The sequence below is a fragment of the Ambystoma mexicanum genome, chromosome 9, assembly GCF_040938575.1.
Source record: "Ambystoma mexicanum isolate Mex_15411 chromosome 9, UKY_AmexF1_1, whole genome shotgun sequence".
Lineage (NCBI taxonomy): Eukaryota > Metazoa > Chordata > Amphibia > Caudata > Ambystomatidae > Ambystoma > Ambystoma mexicanum.
The window spans coordinates 1278632736-1278651427 of NC_090931.1; the positions used below are offsets into that span (position 1 = coordinate 1278632736).

Consider the following 18692-nt stretch of genomic DNA (forward strand, 5'->3'; position numbering starts at 1 on the left):
AGGGAAATCGCTGGAAGCGAGGCCACATTATCTGCGCTGGAGGCCCAGTACGCTCTAGACCCAACCCCGGAAATCCTTGCGTTAATTGGCACGGAATTGGACACCTTTCGCTCACTCGCAGACCGTGAGCTGAGGTTTCTTGATAACCCCGGTCAGGCAAGGAGATATGGTGAGGGTGAACGTCCTAGCCGTCTCCTAGCTAGACTTCTCCGCCGTGAGTTCGGTGCCCCACCTATTCCTGGAATTGAGACCTGACGGGTCCCTGGCCACCTCCCCTGGTGATGTCAATACCGAATTCCTTTCCTTCTATCAATCCCTATATGCACACTCAGACAACGCCACTACAGCGGAAATAGATGCTTACCTCGATAAACTCCCCCTCTCGGCCCTCTCTCCCGATACCATTGGGTCCCTTGAGAACCCACTCACCCCTGAGGAGTTCTCGGAGGCCATAGACTCCCTATCTTCGGGCAAATCCCCAGGCTCGGATGATATACCAATCGAGTTTTATAAGCACTTCAAATCACTCCTACTCCCTCGTCTGGCAGCATTCTGGGAGGAGTCGGTAGAGGCAGGTCAGTTCCCCCCCTCACTCCGCGAAGCCACCATTACAGTCCTGCTAAAACCTAATAAATCCTCCACTCAATGCGGCTCTTACCGTCCGCTTTCATTGATCAACTGTGATGTCAAGATTTATGCCAAGTCACTCGCTCTAAGGCTTATCCCCTTCATGCCACATATCATTCATCCGGACCAGTCGGGATTCATCCCAAGCCGCTCCACCTCCTTGAATTTGAGATGCCTTTTCAACATTATAAGTAGAGTAAGCCCAGGTGTACACACGGTGGCCGCGACTCTTGATATGCAAAAGGCCTTTGATTCGGTCTTGTGGAGCTATCTCTGGCGGGTACTTGACAAATGCAAATTTGGCCCCACCTTTGTCTCCTGGGTCAGGCTACTGTACTCCAACCCTGTGGCCAGAGTCCGTACCGAGGGCCGTTGTTCCCCCCCCTTTTTCACATTGCCTGGGGCACTAGACAGGGTTGCCCCTTCTCATCCCTAATCTTCGCGGTGGCAATGGAGCCGTTTGCTGACATGCTTCGCCAGAACCATTCGCATAGGGGTCTGCGTACAGCTGGCTCCTCAGATATAGTCTCTCTATATGCTGACAATGCTCTCCTTTATATTCGTTCCCCTGAAGTTAACCTGGCCCCAATACTGGAAGATATTGCTCTATTTGGACGTATCTCTGGTCTCACGGTGAACTGTTCCAAATAAACCCTCTTTCCGCTCACTTCCAGTACACTCCCACCTCCCGATACCATGGGATTCGCATGGGCCCAATCTAAATTTACTTATTTAGGCGTAGTGGTTTCCAGGCACACAGAACGGGTCCTGGAGGAAAACTATCAGTCATACCTTGCAAATCTTACAATAAAAATACAGGGCTGGAACAAACTTCCGATCTCACTGGCGGGCAGGATAGGGGTACTGAAGATGGTGGTACTTCCCTAACTACTGTATAGATTTGCCAATATTCCGCAATGGCCGGGAGCTGACTTTTTTCAGGCGCTGACACGCACCCTAAACACTTTCCTCTGGCACTCAGGCACAGTCCGCCTTAAACTCAAGACCTTCTCCGCCCCCATGGAAGCTGGCGGCTTTGGGGCACCAGACTTCCTTAGGTACTGGCTGGCGGCACAACTCCAACATACTGCACACTGGTTCAATACTCTGGACCCCCCCTCCCCACGTCAGGCTAGAGAGACTATCAGTCAGTGACCGTGACATTCGATCTCTCGTGATCACACCTATGCCAGTGATATCAGACTCACTGGACCCAGCGGCATGCACATCCCTGGCCTTATCCAAATCTTGGCAAATACTGGGCACCACCCATCCCTTCCACGGTAACCTCCCAATCTGGAATTTCCTCCCGGAAGTCCCACGAGTCCCACCCTCTGTATTTCGTTCTTGGGCCGAGGCGGGTTATGAATTGCTGCGTGACATATTCGAACAGGGTAACTTCATTGAGTGGCCTGACCTCCCGGCTTCCCTCAGACGGAGATCCTCCGTTTGGCTCCAGTATTCGTCCCTCCGTAGAGTACTCAAGCACAAGTACACACGCTTCCCAGCACTGCCTCCCGATGAACCTGCAATCGCCAAACTAACCTCACCCATCCCCTTGAGGGGCAAAATCTCGACACTATACACTCTGCTTCAAACCAGATCGCCCCCTACATCCCCCAAACTACGGCGCTCCTGGGAGACTGATCTCAGCCTCGAGGTTACCGATGAGCGCTGGACACATATGTGTTCACGTATCCAGGGTGTCTCCTTCAACTTCCGATTCAAATTAATTCAATTTAAGGTGCTTCACAGGCACCACTACACCCCGACCAGGCTACATCGCATCTCGGGCGACTCCTCCCCTAGGTGCCCTAGGTGTGGATATGATGATGCTAATTATATCCACATGATATGGTCTTGTCCCAGACTTGCTCAATTCTGGACCTCAGTATGCTCTACTATGTCGTCTATCCTTGAATCCCCCATTCCCCTATCCCCGATGAAATGCCTGTTTCATGATTTCCCCGAGCTCCACCGTGACTCCAGAAAACTTGCTGGCCTCTGTATGTTACTTGTTGTGCGCACAATTCTGCTTTGCTGGCTTAGGCCTATCACCCCTACTCATGCACAGTGGCTCATGGCAGTGACGTGGGCCTCCGACACAGAAGAGTCCTGGGCGATACAGCAGCCCGCCCACTCCAGACTTAGAGATATCTGGCTGAAGTTTTGCTCATTTATGTCTCTCACTGACTCCGACTCGGATCCTGTATCCCCAGCCCCCTCACCTAGTTCATCCCTAGGCGGTCCTTGATTTTTTTTTCCCATCTGTTTATGTTCCGACTTCCCCTGTGTCCCCCCATGTGCATATGTTGATTCTTTTTTCCTTTATGTGCTTCATTTATATGAACTATGTGTATTTGTACCGATTGAACTGCTCTGATTTCATATGCCTTATTGTTACTCACCTGTACCTGTGTTACCAAGCTGAATAAATAAAAGTTTTAAAAAAAAAATAAATACTTAACATATAGTTATCAATTGCAAAATGGGTATAGGTAACGCATTTGAAATGGCCATGTAAAGGCACTAACAATGTAGAAACATGTCAATGAGTATTGTACATTATATGGATGTTTATGCCTCTTTTACATAATCTGCAACACACAAGGAAAATACCATTCTGGGCATATCCAAGGCCATTCCCCCTTCCTCCCCATTGAAGCCTGCCAGACGGAAAGCAGTGGCCTGTGCTGCTCTGCCTCACCTCCCCCAATTCGGCTGGAACGGCTTCAAGCATTCACGTTCCCCCGCAGCTCCCAGGGCCGCGGCCAGCCACCTGAATTATTTACAACCCAGCAGTAAACCCCGGCCATAAACGCAGGCCAAAAGGTGCCCTTTCTTAGGCTCCACGACCCACCAGCTCACCCCAGGTTAATGGCCCCTGTAATATTAGGACACCCAATATTATAGCAACCGTGTAGGAACACATTCATAATGACTTCTGCCGAGACATGATAACTTGGACAGCTCGCCCCTTGCCCTGAGACCCAACCTTGTGACCTATGATACCCGGTCAACAGGATGATGGTACCATGTATTGATGTATTACCAAAGGACCCCACTCTAGGTGCATTCCTCCTGTGTTGCATTAACCTGTAGAATAACCTATTGGAAGATTTACCGGGGAAGATAATATTGCGGTATTGAATGAATGCGGGGTGCGTGGCCTTAGGGCAGATATCCAAGGAAGACGTTCATCAATGACACTGGCCACGCCTGGCACAACAGCACCGCCCGGATGAGCCCAGCTGACCTGCCCGGCCCACGTTGGCAACCAGTGACGTCCACCAACCACAGTGCACCACATCACAGCTCCACCTATAGTTAGTCGTCGCCACCCAATCCCCACGAACATGTGCCCCCTATAGTGCGTAGGTTCTTATGACGTATTTTGTAAATATATACGCCTGTCTTTGCTTATGTCAGACAGAGCGCTCTCGGAGTTTGCAGAGTCCTTTGCATGCCCTATTTTGACTTATATAAACTCCCATTAAGCTCACCCGCACTTTGTCTTAGCCTTATTCCCATCTTGAGAGAGTCCATTATTGTCTCTCATTGTGGGAAGGATCGTGCTATCCGGGGACGCTCGCCTTCACGGGAAACGGCTTCGGGGGAATCTCACTCTGTGGTGGAGTGTCCACCAAAGCGGGTGGGCAAACCTGCGCATTTACTACCAAGGGCTGGGTAGGCGGTCGCTGTTCGCCCTTTAAAAGCTTCTTAGCCCAGCCTTCCCCTTCACTGTGCATTTTCTACTGGAACAAGGCCCAAAGTGCTCCTTCATCCTCATCCTCGCTTGAACCTGGGGTGTTGGGAATCTCGTCAATGGTGTGGAATAGGTCCTGTGATCTCTCCACAGATATATTGGCCTAAAGATGGGGCAAAGCTGAAAATTAATACCAAGCGGGTTTTCCGATGCACTAATGGGGCTATTGGTCCTCTTAACTCTGTCCAGTTGTCAGAGTAAATTAACTAAACATTATTGGAACAAACATTGGCCTGTTTGCCTTACCAACTTTCTTTGTTTTGCAGGAAAGAAACACTCTGTGCTTATGGCTTCTCTCACTCTGCGACCTGTATTTAGTACAGACATTTTTTTTTATTCAATCAATTTGTATTCAATACCTTGCATTGCCCAAGGCCCGTGACTCACACATAATTCCTTTTGCCTGGATCTAAAACATTTGGACTACAAAAAACGCCCCTTAACGGAATGGTTTATATATTACAAACGCGCTACCAGTGGGACAACGGAGTAACCCTTTCTCGCCTAACCACTTAGTCCCCCCAACAGTCACACCATCCTTCCACCTGCCCGTATCAAATCCCGGTATGTTTTGCAAAGAAAGCATCGTTTGTCCATGAAAAATGCCACAAATAAACATTACACCAGACCAATCCAATAATTCAACCACTTTGTGGCAACAGTTAGCTGCCAATGCGCCGAGTTGAGGCACCTGCAGTATCCATTGTGATGCGTCCCCCGAAGGAAACGCACGCCTATGTGATTATTTTTCACAACACTTTCAGAATTTGAAGTTGGCGGAATGGCTCGAACCCCCAAATCTTTCAGGTACAAGTCACAACACTTACTGACTGTGCCACACAGACTGGCTTGTTGCAACCTAAACTTGGCCCACCTCCGAACAATATTCTGCCACATGACAGTTGTACTCACGGTGGCGATAGCGGAAAACAGGACATAAAACATTATGTGCTTTCAGGGCGTGGCGGCCCTGAAAACACGTGCAACTCAATCCCCAAAAACAGACACAGCAATGGTCTACATTATCAATCCCGCATATGGCGCGGAGTTCATGCGAGCGGTGACGGCCTTTGCCAGATGAGGTAAATAACATTGGAGCTTTTCAATTTCCGTCTGTAAGCATTTTGTCTGCTGTTAAGGCAGCCAGCAGGCCACCAAAGCATTGCATCATGCAGTCACATAAATTAAACCCCCTGAAAAAGTAGCCCCCACAAGGATTGAACCCACAACCCTGCAGTTATTAGAATACCACCCAGCCAACAGAGCTAACACGCCAGACTGAGAGGCCTCAACCCCCTCCGATCTATAATATAAGGATTGATTTGGATGGCTGGGCAGCGGCTTCCCTTCCCTGAAAGCCTTGTGTGGCTGGCTGCTCGAGCGCGATTAAATAAACAAAAACCCAGTAGGGCCCTGATGCGACCCACCAGTCGCGTGGGCCTGAATTGCCCACTCGGGGCACATGAAAAAGACCAACGCGGGTGCCGCTCAAGGAATGTAAACTTGATGAACAAAGCCTTCCGTGAAGCCTAAACAACCTCCTGCAACCTCCAACAAATCGAATCATTCATAAAATGTGTGACCTATTTGTTCTGAACGCATGTACCAACATCAGACCATACTACCTGAGGCAGTACATTGCAAGTGGCGCGGCGGCTGCGCAAAATATTCAACATGCAAACAAGTAAAACACTGTAATCGGGACATGAATGCAAAAACAAGGACATAATATACCGTACCCAGACCTGGGTGGCATGTTGGGCCGCTACAGCTTGCACGGCGGCCAGCGAGCAACAACCCCCCGAACCACCCAATCCCCAGGAGCTGGTGTGCGCCATATACATACCGCTGAAAGTCGATGTAAGGATGGGCTGGAACACTGGAAACGGCAGGATCAAGAAATGCAGGAGCTGCAGGAAAAAGACTGGCTGCCCTCAGCTCCCGCCTTATAAGCGCCCCCGGGAACCCGACCGGAAGTCAGGCCCCGGAGGGCGCCTCTTCTGCCTCACTGGGTAGGAGGAGTAGAGGCTGGCTACCCCCCGGAAGGTGGCAGCAAGAGGGGACAGCCCGCTATATAGCCTCTCAGCATGGATGCTCTTCCAGGCTGTTCATTATGAACACAGCATGGATGCTCTTCCAGGCTGTGTTTCCTGAAGCTCGCCCCCTCAGCTCACTGCCTCCTTTCCCTTAGTGTGGGCACCCCAGTGCCTTGTCCTCCCCCCCCTCCTCCATGACCTGGCCCCTCACTCCTCCCCACTCCTCCCCTCATACCCCCCGGCATATGTCATACATCACATGTTGAAGAAACAACTCAGACACCTTGTAAAGTTGGAAGAGTAACATGCCTCAGCAGCTTTATTTTGCATAAAGTCTTGGAGTTATCTTACAGGCGATCCGTCATTCACCACCACAGGTATACTACTCTGTGTGCGGCTACCTAGGTACCTTGTGATGCTTAACTGGTTGGTTTAATAGAACTCTCTTGCCATACAGATCATGCTTGAATGTGGTATTTGTGCTCTCACCCTTGCCCCCCCCCCAATTCCCGGTGTCTGGTTCTGTACCCCTTAGTACTGTGCCCCCTTACTCCCTGTTTCGCCTGACCGAGCACCCCAATCCCCAGCCATTCTCTGCACGGGGTGAGGGGGCTCAAAGCGAATGTGTGGTGCTCCGTGTGGTCTTGCTCCCAACACTGGTCAAAACTATTGGCCGCATAGTGAAGTAACTCGTCAGCAGTGCCATGGAAATGGTTTAAGGTTGAATTCATCTATAAAGAAATTGCGCTGTTTTACATATTATTTTGTACCTTTCCTTTGGTTGGAGGTCAACTTAGTTCAGTCTTAACACTTACCCACAAGGCATTGCAAGCTCTTTGTCCCCCCACCTCTTACTCTCGTCTTCCCCCCCCGCCATAACATTTTCTTACCCTACACTGCCACGCGCCCCCTGAATGAGCTCCATGCCAGGTAATTCACCACAAGCCCTGCACCGCGCTGAGTTTGAATATTTTTGTTATAGCAGTTTCCGCCCACGGAACATTGGTCGTGGCGCTGCTATCCCCCGCAATTTTTTGCCTTAGGGAGAAAAGGATCCAACTTGCGCGCCCTACCTTACTCCTTTTTGCCCAGCCATTGCCCTAGCTGTTTGAGTACTCCGCACCATTGTAATATCTAACAGCTCCATTTGGGTGACTGCAGGGATTTTCCTGTTTTACTTTACCTGTTTTCGGGCTGTTGTGTCTCTTCTTCTTCCGACCCATATGCGTCCTATTGCCTAAACCTATTATTAACTCACTACGCGCAAGTGCATTTGCCCTTCAGTACCCAGGACCGTCGTCTTGTAACTGTGGGCCCACCTTTACCTTATGTTGTTCCCACACGTGGCCACCTTGGAAACAAAAGACAAATTGTGTTAGTATAGGTCATGAGACATTAATTTACTTCACCCTCATAATGGCCACCCTCTGCAAACCAGTGCTGGTACAGTGAGGTATCCTTTCCTCACTGTACACTGAACTCTGACTGAAAACCCGGACTGAAAGACCCCCGTCCCGCCGCCCAGTTAACAAAACATTACCATATGACCTTTCCTCCCTTTGCACAATCGTTTGCTAGCAATACCCTGCATTTGTGATGACTTGTTTGATCCTTGGTACATATAATCTCATACAGTATCTCTAAACAATCTCTATCACTTTAAAACATCCTATCCGTGGCTAATCCGTATGTAATACCTGGACAGTTAAGGCCCAAAAGAAGAAACCCAAAAAAACACCCTTGCTTCCCTTTCTTGGAGCAGCAGCTGTGTTAACGTGTTCCGCATTGCGAGGCATGGCGGCCCTAATCACTACCACGGGTTGACCTCTAACTACATTCCTCGGCCCATTGAAGACCCGACCCGGCGACCTCGCCGCATCGTTGCCACAAGTACATTTAGAGAAAACAAACCTGCACCGGAGGTTCCGGACATTGGATTAGAACTCAGGTCCCCAGCATTCCGAGCAATCACGTACCAGTTGAGCCACTGCTGGCTGTGCTAACATCTACTTACATTTGACCCCGATGCGATTCGAACACGCAACTTTCTGATCTGCCACCGAGCCCGCGCACTCGAAACTATACATTATGTCCGGCACGGCGGGCTGCGTAAACTTTTAGCTTGCAACCTTTAACTACACAACGTCACTCTGCGGGCTTTAATAATAATAATAATAATTGTGCATCTATGTCGCTACATAACCCTGAGGTATCTGGGCACTGTAAATTATTACCCATGGTGTGTGCCCACGGGATGCGGAGGCGTGTGTGGTGCTCATTTATCGAACTTGGAAAGATGAAAGGCTGAGAGTGGCCCTCCAGGGATTCGAACCTGCCTCGACAGGCTCTGTGGAGCTGTACACGCGAGCGCGCTACTCGCTGTGCCATGGCGGCAGGATATGACGACAAAACATTATTTGTAATCATAAAACCCATGCATAACACCTCGCATGTAACTTTCTCTACCCTTTACGGCCATCAGATAAAACATTTGAATTATGATTGCCAACGCAGTGTGGCACGGCGGCCATTTAACTAAACAACTAAACCATCATCCTTAGAAAACGTACTAAACAATGTAGTTTTAACGCTCTCATCGCCACATGTTCGAAAATTAAACCTTTCACACGTGGCCGCCCATGTTATTGTGGCGCATTGTAACCCGCGGCTGCAATGTAGCGCCGAATAACGAAAAAAAAAAAATCGTAAACCAAATAACCCCATCACATGCAAAGATTGCAAACCGTCGGCCATAATTATTTCACACAACACTCGAAATTTCGAAGCTGGAGGCTCGAACCCGCAACGTCTCCGGTACAGACCACAACACTTACTGACTGTGCCACAGAGGCTGGTTTAATAAGTAACACGTAAAACGGGTGAATAGCGCTCGAAGGGGGGGAAGGCGCAATCCGTTCCCTCCTTTACATAAACGGATCCGCTCAAGCTGGCACGGCGGCCAGCGACAGACCCCTCCCGTCCCCCAATACTTACCAAGTCCTTGCTGCGGCCGAAACAAAATCCACGATCTGGTGGGGACAGGGAACCGAGGGAGAATGGGTTTGTAATTGGAAAAAACCCGTGCCTTTGAGGCCTGTTTCTCCCTCGGCTCCCTGCCCCGCCCCTTGCGTTTCGCGTGCTCCCGTCCCTTCCGGGGGCGGGCTGCGCATTCCTCCTCCATCCACGCCCCCCTGACCTGCTTCCTGAGTAGTGGGGGGGAGGAGGCCGGCTGGGCAGCCCTCACTAAGGGGCGGCGCCCGCCATGCCATCTTCGTTGGCGCGTTCGCCCGCCATATTACAGAGCTCACTTACGAGCCTCTGTGACAAAGGCTGGGCTTGCTGCTCAGCTATTTTTGCTGAGAGACTGTTAATGGTTCTTCCCCTGTGAACCCCCCCACCCGCTCTCCCCTTGAAAAACAGTGCCCTATAGAAGGGTCACATCCAGTCTGGCACTGGAGTGTGTATGTGTGTTTCTATATGCATACATTGTTTAAAAATCGTTAGCTTCCTATGTGTAAAACTTTAGTCTATAAACTTTGGGAATGCCACTCTTAAGGTTTCACGTATAATTGGACACTAAACCATAAAATAAAACCGTGCATGAGTAAGTGCTACACAGTTTGGCAGTGTAGTAGTTTGTCATTTGTAAAGCGCCTGTGGGTTGAACGCCCTTGGGGGGGGCAAAGTCCAAGGTATAGGAAGGTTGTCAGAGAGGTTAGAATGCGTGTGTGCATTTATCAGTGAAGCCCGATAAGCAGACCCTGACCTCCTGCTGCAGTGAATCGTGAAGGTGAGTGGCTGGTGCACGAAAAGGGATCCTGCGCTGTGTCTAAAAAGTAAAGGGTAGCAGCGCCCTGATGGTGGATAACCAAGAAAGCAAAGGGGAGGTTATAATCTGAGATCAGCAAAAGCGGGGAATAACACCAAGGGCAGAGGTGCTCAGGGCACCACAGATAACAACCCTGCACAGCCTACCCCACCAGACCATGCATACAGGGGTGGAAGGAGGCCCAGAAAGTAGAATCACTGATTACCTGGGGCCTAAAAGGGCTGAAAGTGTGGAAAAGGGGCCCCTGCAAGCAATAGATGCACAGCATGACTAGACTGATGCAGGGGCTTATGGCTCTACAGCAGTGGGTAACAATTCCCTATTGAACCTCATTCCTCGTTACAAGCAGAGATAAGAAAAAGCATGGGAAATACAAACGGTTACGAAGTAGGAAGTAATTATTGTGGGGCCGGCGGTCACGCCGCCATCCTCACTGGTGCTCGGCGGCCCAGCACCATGTTCTTGTGCCGGGGTCACCCGGACTTGCTGGTGTTGCAGGGTAGGACCCTGTGAGGCTGCAGGGACACAGCCTGGGTGCCGGAACACCTCAGATGCCAGCAGCATCCTGGGTGGTGAGTGCCTGGGCTGGACCCAAGGCACCAGGCTGGTGTGGGTGTTTAGACCAGCAGGGACTTGCAGGGCTGCGATCACATGGCGTGGGCCTGCAGCAGCCTGATCACATGTTGTAGGATGAGAGATGGAGACAACAGATGTTCCATGGTTGGAGTCGGCAGCCGTTCTGAGGCATGTGCCTGCAGTTGCTTCTTTTATTAGCTTGGGCATCTTAAAAGGGCATTACACGTTGCGAGGGACCCATGGCTTAAAAGGGCAATAAACGTGGGAGGCTCACACATCACACTCTTCCTTTTCCATAACAAACAAAGCAAACCTTGCTGAAACATACATGATTTCCCCCGTTGCAGAACAACAATACGTACACCTCTTGGGAATTATGGGGTTGACAGATATTAGGATATGCCACTTGTACATACATAGGGACTCGGATAGGTGTAGATATAAAACATATTAACACACTCTAAACATACTCAGCAGGTGACAGTCGTGGTTGGTGTACTGCCGGTGGAATGGTGGAAGTTCTACCACATTTTACAAGGCCCTTTATTAACCTGGGGTAAATGGAACATCAAATATTGAATGGCACCATTGCTAGCTGCGGGCACCATTTAGAGCATGCCTACAAACTACGGAGCAGAGCATCACATCCATTTAACTGGGGCCACTTTAAGCATATAATCTACATGCAGGCTGACGGCATCTAAGCACATGTTTGCCGAGTCTCTGGACTATCCCTTGGGATGAGTACTCTCCACCAACCTATAGCTCTCTCCTTCTCTAAGGGCCAGAACTTGGTGGCAGGTTGTTATCCTGTCATGACCCCTCCCTCGGTCTTTTGGGCTATAATGTTAGAAACATTTCAATGTTCAGATGAGTGTTGTGAACAATGAAATGACCATCGAGACCAGTGTGCATTGTGTACCTAGTGCTTCAAGCATGCAAACCTTTTATCCACTGACATCGTCAAACATAAAGATCTATGGTCATTCTTCTAATACCATAATGCTTTGATGTTATGCAAAACAGGCTGGAACCTAGAGCTCTGGATGCTCCCTGATTTGTCCTGATTTACATGTGCTTTTGGAAGGTGCGGCTCCAATGCTGAAGTTGTGGCGGGCACGTTTTTAATCTCAGTAGGTCACCTAAAAATGAAGCCACACTTTTCAAACTGCTGCTGACCCGCGGCCAATTGATGCGTAACTGTGCATGTGTGAGAGACAACAAGGTAGTGCAGACGCGTTGCACTGTTGAAAGTACAATTTTGTACTGCATAAACACTTGTGCAAAAACTGCCCTAGTACGAATACCATTTCGCATTAGCCTATTACCCAGTGCAAATTGGCTTCTTCTCTCCAAAATGAATGGTGTGTGCAGCAGAACTCTATGCGTACGGCTATCGGTAATGCTGGCAGTTCTGTTTGCCCTTTTTTTTTTAACTGTTTTTGCTTCAGCTTTGATCCCATAATCCCCCTCCGCCCCTACCCAACCCACCTGCTAGGCATGTCTTCCTTTAGGGGGTGAGGGAACTACTCCCTCATCCCCCTTTCTTTTTCCCTGACCGATCACCCCACAAACTCGCTGTGTGCCTACTCTTGCTGCAACCCCACCTGCTCTATTCCCCCAACTTCTCATCCCATCCTGCTCCCCCACACATTGCTGACGCCACGCCTCAGTTGCCACTGACTAAGCATCCGGTGCATCACTGGTCTTTCCTCGTGGGCAGTGCCTATTAGTGCAGCATGCAGACCTAGTACAGTTTAAGTTCCAAGCCGTTACCGATCGGGCTCACAATCTGTGTGCTTTTCGCATGCATTTGGAAAAGCACTGCATGTATTGAACTCCAGTGGCTTCAGAGAGCTACTATGTATTGAAACACTTGGGTTCGAGCGATAAGACATGCAGGGCTGTGCTGATTATTATCCGGCGCTCTTAGAGCAGTGGTATTTTCCACCCCTCCAATACCCCACCTCCACATAAGTAAAAATATTGTTTCTGGGCACCCCACAAGCTATAAATGCTTATATTTTCTATTAACAGCAGTCACTGTAATCCCTTTTTAAAGAGCCTTGCGCCCCCTCTGCTCTCTTCAGACCCCCCTTGCGGGCAATCCCCACAGTTTGAAGACCACTGTCTTGGAGTAAGTCAGAGGTTTTACAGGTTCGGGAAGGACAAGGTTAGCCAAGTGAGAGATGTCCTCACAATTCCCCTGTTCTCCGATGGGTGGAATAGAACACAGTGATTAACCATCTCCCATTAAATGGAGACCAGATATTGACAGTTGAAGTACTAAAAGATTAATTATGATTCCCTCAGTTTACATAAAAGAAATGTATTGTGTAACAAACTACAATGGTATAAGAAAATGTAAATCATACATAGTTAAAAAAATTCATAAAGCACTGGAGACAATAGTCTGCAGAGGTGAAATAGATATCATAAAACAAAGAGTTGTTGGTTAATTTAAAAACACAGTAGGTTTCCCCGGAAACAGATGGAGACAGCACCTAGTTAGTAGCTCTATAGGAGCAAACCGGGATTCCTCTTATATTCGGAGTAACCATATTGCAAGCCACTATCAGATCAGGCAGTGCCAGGACAGGAGGTTGGATTTCATCATGTGATTCTCCCACTTTGTCCTTCTCACCCATATTAGTGCAGTTCTGCTGCCTTTGGTTGGTCTGGTCCTCGATTTACAATCCTGTTGGGAGGCAGTTGTATACGTCATCCATAGCTTCTGTCCTGCCCACAATCCAATACCGCATTGGTGAGAGGCATTACTCATTCGGACAACCATACCGCCCTCATCTCACGCAGGTACAACACAACATAGAGACAATCTGAGCTGAAGATGGCAAAAGCGGTCAAGCTGAAGTTTTATCTTTGATGGGGGCATAAACTCGATACAAAGTAAATATGCACTTCACATGAAGAACATGAACACTAGGTCAAATGAAAATAGCAACCTCAAGACATGAAAAACATAATAGAACCGATGTATAAGTTAAATGCAAACAAGTATGACACGCGAGTATAGCTCACTAACATAGAAACCAGAGCGTAATCGGGCAACCATCTTCTTTAAAATAGATGCTGCAGCATGCTTTTAAATAGACAAGACTTGAGGCCTTTAGCGAACTTAAACGGCTGAATCTGCAGAAATACAGAGCTTTGCAGCGCTCAGGCAACAGTTAGCAGTTAATGAAGGCCAGAGGGGGATAGGTTGGATGGAAACGGCAAATCAAAGACACGAGATAGGGTTTGTGAAGGCCAGAGGGGGATAGCTTGGATGGAAACAGCAAATCAAAGATACTAGATACTAGATAGTGATTCCCAAGACATAGGCAGGATACTTCCCAGTTAATTTAAGCATACAAGAGCACAACCGACACTTGTTAGTCGAAGGACCCAGCACAGTGAGCCAAATGGACCCCATGAAGGATAACTCAAGAGAGTCCCCAGAGGCAGCAGAAAACACTGCACACGCATTAATAATGGCTAAAATTCCAATTAATAGGAGGTAATTCCACTTCATACGCGATCCTCTAACATGTGACTCGTAATTGGAAGACACTGGCTATTCATTAGGTGGCAGAAGATAGGAGCCTGTGGTACTCCCTAAAAGCGCACACAGACCCAAGGCCAAGAACAAAGAGATTGTTGAGCTCATGGTCTAAGGAATGAGGCATGGTCATTTATTTAATGAATAGAAGACAGTTCCTGGGCCTCTCTCCCCTTACTACCTGTCTGGCACATATCTTGGTGACCTGTTAAATGCCCAAGGTTGGTTAGCAAGAAGCCAACAAATCAAATCCCTTAGTGTCATGCCACCCATCATGTAGTATGCCAACCAAATAATTTTCTTGGAAGTGATGTACTTTCACTTCTATCAATGTTGGGGTGGTCTCAGGCAAAGCCATCAGATATAGTTAACCCAATCAAATGTTTAACCCATATACGATCTATATATAGTAACCCCCCAGTAACCTATATCCTTTCCCTTTAGGTGTTTGTAATTATGATTCTGTTAGGATGTCCTTCAAGACGCGCCATGAATATTGAATCCCTTGTTTTGTACCCACAAAGCTGAGAGACTCAATATTTTAATCCTTGTATGCTGTCCCTGCTTCATTTAGATGATGATAAAGCTGTGCTTTACCTTGCACTGTGCCTACTTTATCATTGACTTTGGTTTGGAGTAATTGCAATACATCTGGCATACCTGGTACACTGGGCCTGCCCAACAGTCCTGCAAGAGGGAGTATTCTTAGGGTCACCTCTTGTTCCCAGATTTTTACTTCCTTTGGGAAGTTGGAAACCAGCCCATCATGTTATAGATTATTGTTATTGCATGCAGGTTTGTAAGCATCATGTGAAATTGTCAGGTCCACAAGCACTATGCCTTGATGTAATGAGCTATTCATGATCTCGGTTAGCGCTATTACAAGCTCCATCATTAGTTCGTAGATGAGCAATAGTCTTTTTTTTTTTTTGTTCAATCTTTTTATTAAGTTTCAAACCAGTACAGCCTGTTACAGACAGTGGGCGTGTGAGACGGTATACATTTAATTCACAGTACGTTTGTAGTTTCAATTCTCACAGTCAAAACACATCCTACTGCGCAGAGGAAGTTAGTATGCCCAAGTCTATGGCTGCAGTAACTAACCCCACCCACCCAACTCCCACTGCCCACCCAATCCTCCCCTGAATCCCCAGTTACTCCACAAGTCTCATGAATCGAATCACATGAAGAGTTCACAGACATATAACATTTGGTCATAAGTTCTCAAGCTATTCCCCAAAAACAAGCAAGATATTTTAAGCCCTGACAGCAACTCCTGGTGCCCTCAAATCCCCCAAGCCCCCCTGCCTGTGCTAGTCGACTATAAAGGTCTGCAGTCTTTGAGCAGAACAGACTTTCAGCCCCAAATAAATATTGAGTAGGTAAGGGTCTGCAACCTTTGACTCTCCAGGTGTTTGGGACTACAACTTCCATCATCACTAGCCAACATAGTAAATGGCAAGAGATCATGGGAATTGTAGTCCAAAATATCATGGGAGCCAATGGTTGCAGCCCCCTGATAAAGTTACCATTATAGTGTGAAAAAAAAGAGAATGCAATGTTGAGGTTTGGCACTTGTGTGACATGCATCATCAATATTGATACATGATCTTTAGCTGTTTGAGGTTTGCAGTTTTAGGTTGCTGAAGGAGGATGACCGGTCCTCTTCAGTGTTGTGGGGCAGGATAATTCTGTTTTGCTTGGTCTGGTGCAGACGTTTCCTTAAATCTTTTAATCTCGCCTGTGTTTGTTCAATTAGCAAATCGGACATTGCACTATTTCTCCTTAATCATGATAGCGCACCTTTTGAAAAAGATCATACGCGTTGCTTTCAAAGTTACATTATTAACATACACATTATGTGGGCACAGTATCATGAAAGGAAGCAACAATGTGAAAGTAACATTTTCCAGGAAATGTGTGACATAGTTTAATATTACCATGTACTGTTAGTGTTGTTGAAATAACAGAGTTGTTCCCATGTATACAGCACTGCGAGTGTATTGCCAAATATGGTGTATTGCCTGATTGTACAGTAGAAGGAACATTCTACAATGATCAACATTTTGCTGTACATGCTACAATGCATGCTTTTTGTCCATCAATAATCGGAACACATGTTTAACATTTAGCAAATAAAAAGTCGATAAAAACGTTGGCGTTTTGGCATTGCATTTGAGAGTATGCCTGAAAAACGTCCATAGATCTTGCTATACATGCACCAATGTGAAGTTGTGCATTTGAGTTTGAAGACGACAGTGCAATGGCTCCAAATGCCCCTAAAATATTAAGAGTGCTAATGCAATTCAGTGAGATATCATCACCACATGCTTCTCAACCATTATGTAGAATTTGAAACATTTTCCTGGCATTCCTACAGGAATATGGATACAATGGGGATCAATGTTACTGTGGTGTAAATTTAATGTAGAGGACTGCGGCCACTAATAGCTGAGTGCCCGCGCCCCTCTTAATCCACTTTTGAATGTTCTTAGTAATGAGTGTTATTGAATCATGGAAATCTGGGCAGACAAGGCATTATGCACCTTTTAATATCCATTACCAAAATCAATTGTGAAGGCCACCCGGCACGCATATGCATGGTGGGCAGCATTAACATGAACCCTATGGATTACGCTTGGTTTGCAGGTCTTCATACAGGAAGACTCTATAGGATAAGAGCATGTCCCACTAAATGAACATTCTATTCAGGCAGCGATTCAGGAGTATTCGTAGAACACAGCTGGTGGAGGAGGCGGGAGCAAACTTTCTACTACCACCCCAAGTTCCATGCTATGAATACATCGAAATGGCATGAATCATACTTTACACAGTGCTTGTTTACGACTGTAAACTACAATCCAGACATCTTTACGCACCATCCTCAATGTACGCACCATCCTCAATGTGTGGTAGCTGGGCAGACCAAGCACCTTGATGTCATGGTCAACTTCATTCAATGAAACAATGGACAGCATAAGAAATAAAACCAAAGCAATTCACTCTTTTGTATATCAGAGAAGACCCATTGCTTTCTTATATTGAGATATTACTGCATTGTCCAACACCTACTTTTCCTAATGAATGATAGGACATTGCCACCAATGTCTCAACACTAATGTTGAAGTCTGTATATTTGTGCTTGTAACTTTTCCAGATTTGGTAGCACATGCCTTAACTTTAGATTTGACCAAATTGTCTGAAGATCAAAATAACACTAATAGAAATGCATCTTGTATCCATTCTGCATGTAGGCAAGTGCATCATGGGAGTGATCCAATGTCAATGTCGCAAAAAAAGGAAATCCTGGAAGACCGGAAACGGGGAGATGAACTTGTCAAGGTTGGACTTTATTCCCTTTCGAACTTTTCTTTGGTGGCCTCAACTCAGCATAGAGGTGTCCCATGGGACACTGTAAACAAGGAGAATACACATAATAGGACAATTATGAAGGCAACATATTTGTGCATCCCCCCCCCCTGTCCCCTCTTCTCCCGGCCACCTATTCATTCTTCATTTATAGAGTCTCTCTGCACAACCCGATATATCAGTCACTACACTGTGTGCATGATATCCCTCACCACAGTCTCTATGTACTGGCCCCATAACTCTACATTTAAATTAGTGTTCTCTCTCGATTTGTCGGACTACTTCCCAGTTTTGGTTTTCTCTCTAACTCATCTCGTTTTCCACCTGTCCCGTGGCATTGAATTTATGATGCCATACTTTCTCCCTTTGTCCTCCCTCCCTTTCTTCCTCTCTTTTTCCTGTTTTCCTTCCTTCATCGCATTGCACCTTTTTGCCTTTCTCCACACCTTCTCCTTCCTTTCGCCTTGTCCCCCAACTCACACCTCCTTCCATCCTACTTTCTGCCATATTCATTTCTCTTTCCTCTTTACATTCCTTCTACAATCAAGCCTTGCTTTTTCCTTCCTTCCCTTTCCCGTTTCTTCATTCCTTTTTCTTCCTGGTCATAACATCCTCGCTCCTGCCTACTTTCCTTCTGTTGTTTTGATCCTTTTTCCTCCCCCTTTCCCTTTCTTTGATTGCAACATTTCTTCCACATCTTTCCCTCTATCCTTTTTACTTCTTTTCTGTCTTTCTTACTTTCGCCTTCCATTCCTCTTTTCTACCGTGTCTCTGCCGCTTTCCCTTCGCCATTCCATTTGACTTCCTCCCTACTTTCCTTTTTAAACAATTCCAGCATTTTTCCTTCGTTGTTTTTACCTTCTTTCCTCACTTCTTCCTTACTCTGTTTTCTTTCTTGTCGTATTGACATGCCTCGACTCTTCTTTTAGT

The 18692-nt window shown here is 47.2% G+C and overlaps 1 protein-coding gene across 1 annotated transcript in view; it reads left to right on the forward strand.

The window, feature by feature from the left end:
• CFAP221 (cilia and flagella associated protein 221) overlaps positions 1 to 18692 on the forward strand; it is a 988124-nt gene that overhangs the window by 497405 nt on the left and 472027 nt on the right. Inside the window, exon 12 of the mRNA XM_069616611.1 lies at positions 17648 to 17735. Within this exon, the coding sequence (XP_069472712.1) occupies positions 17648 to 17735 (88 nt within the window). The remainder of the gene's footprint in view (positions 1 to 17647; positions 17736 to 18692) is intronic.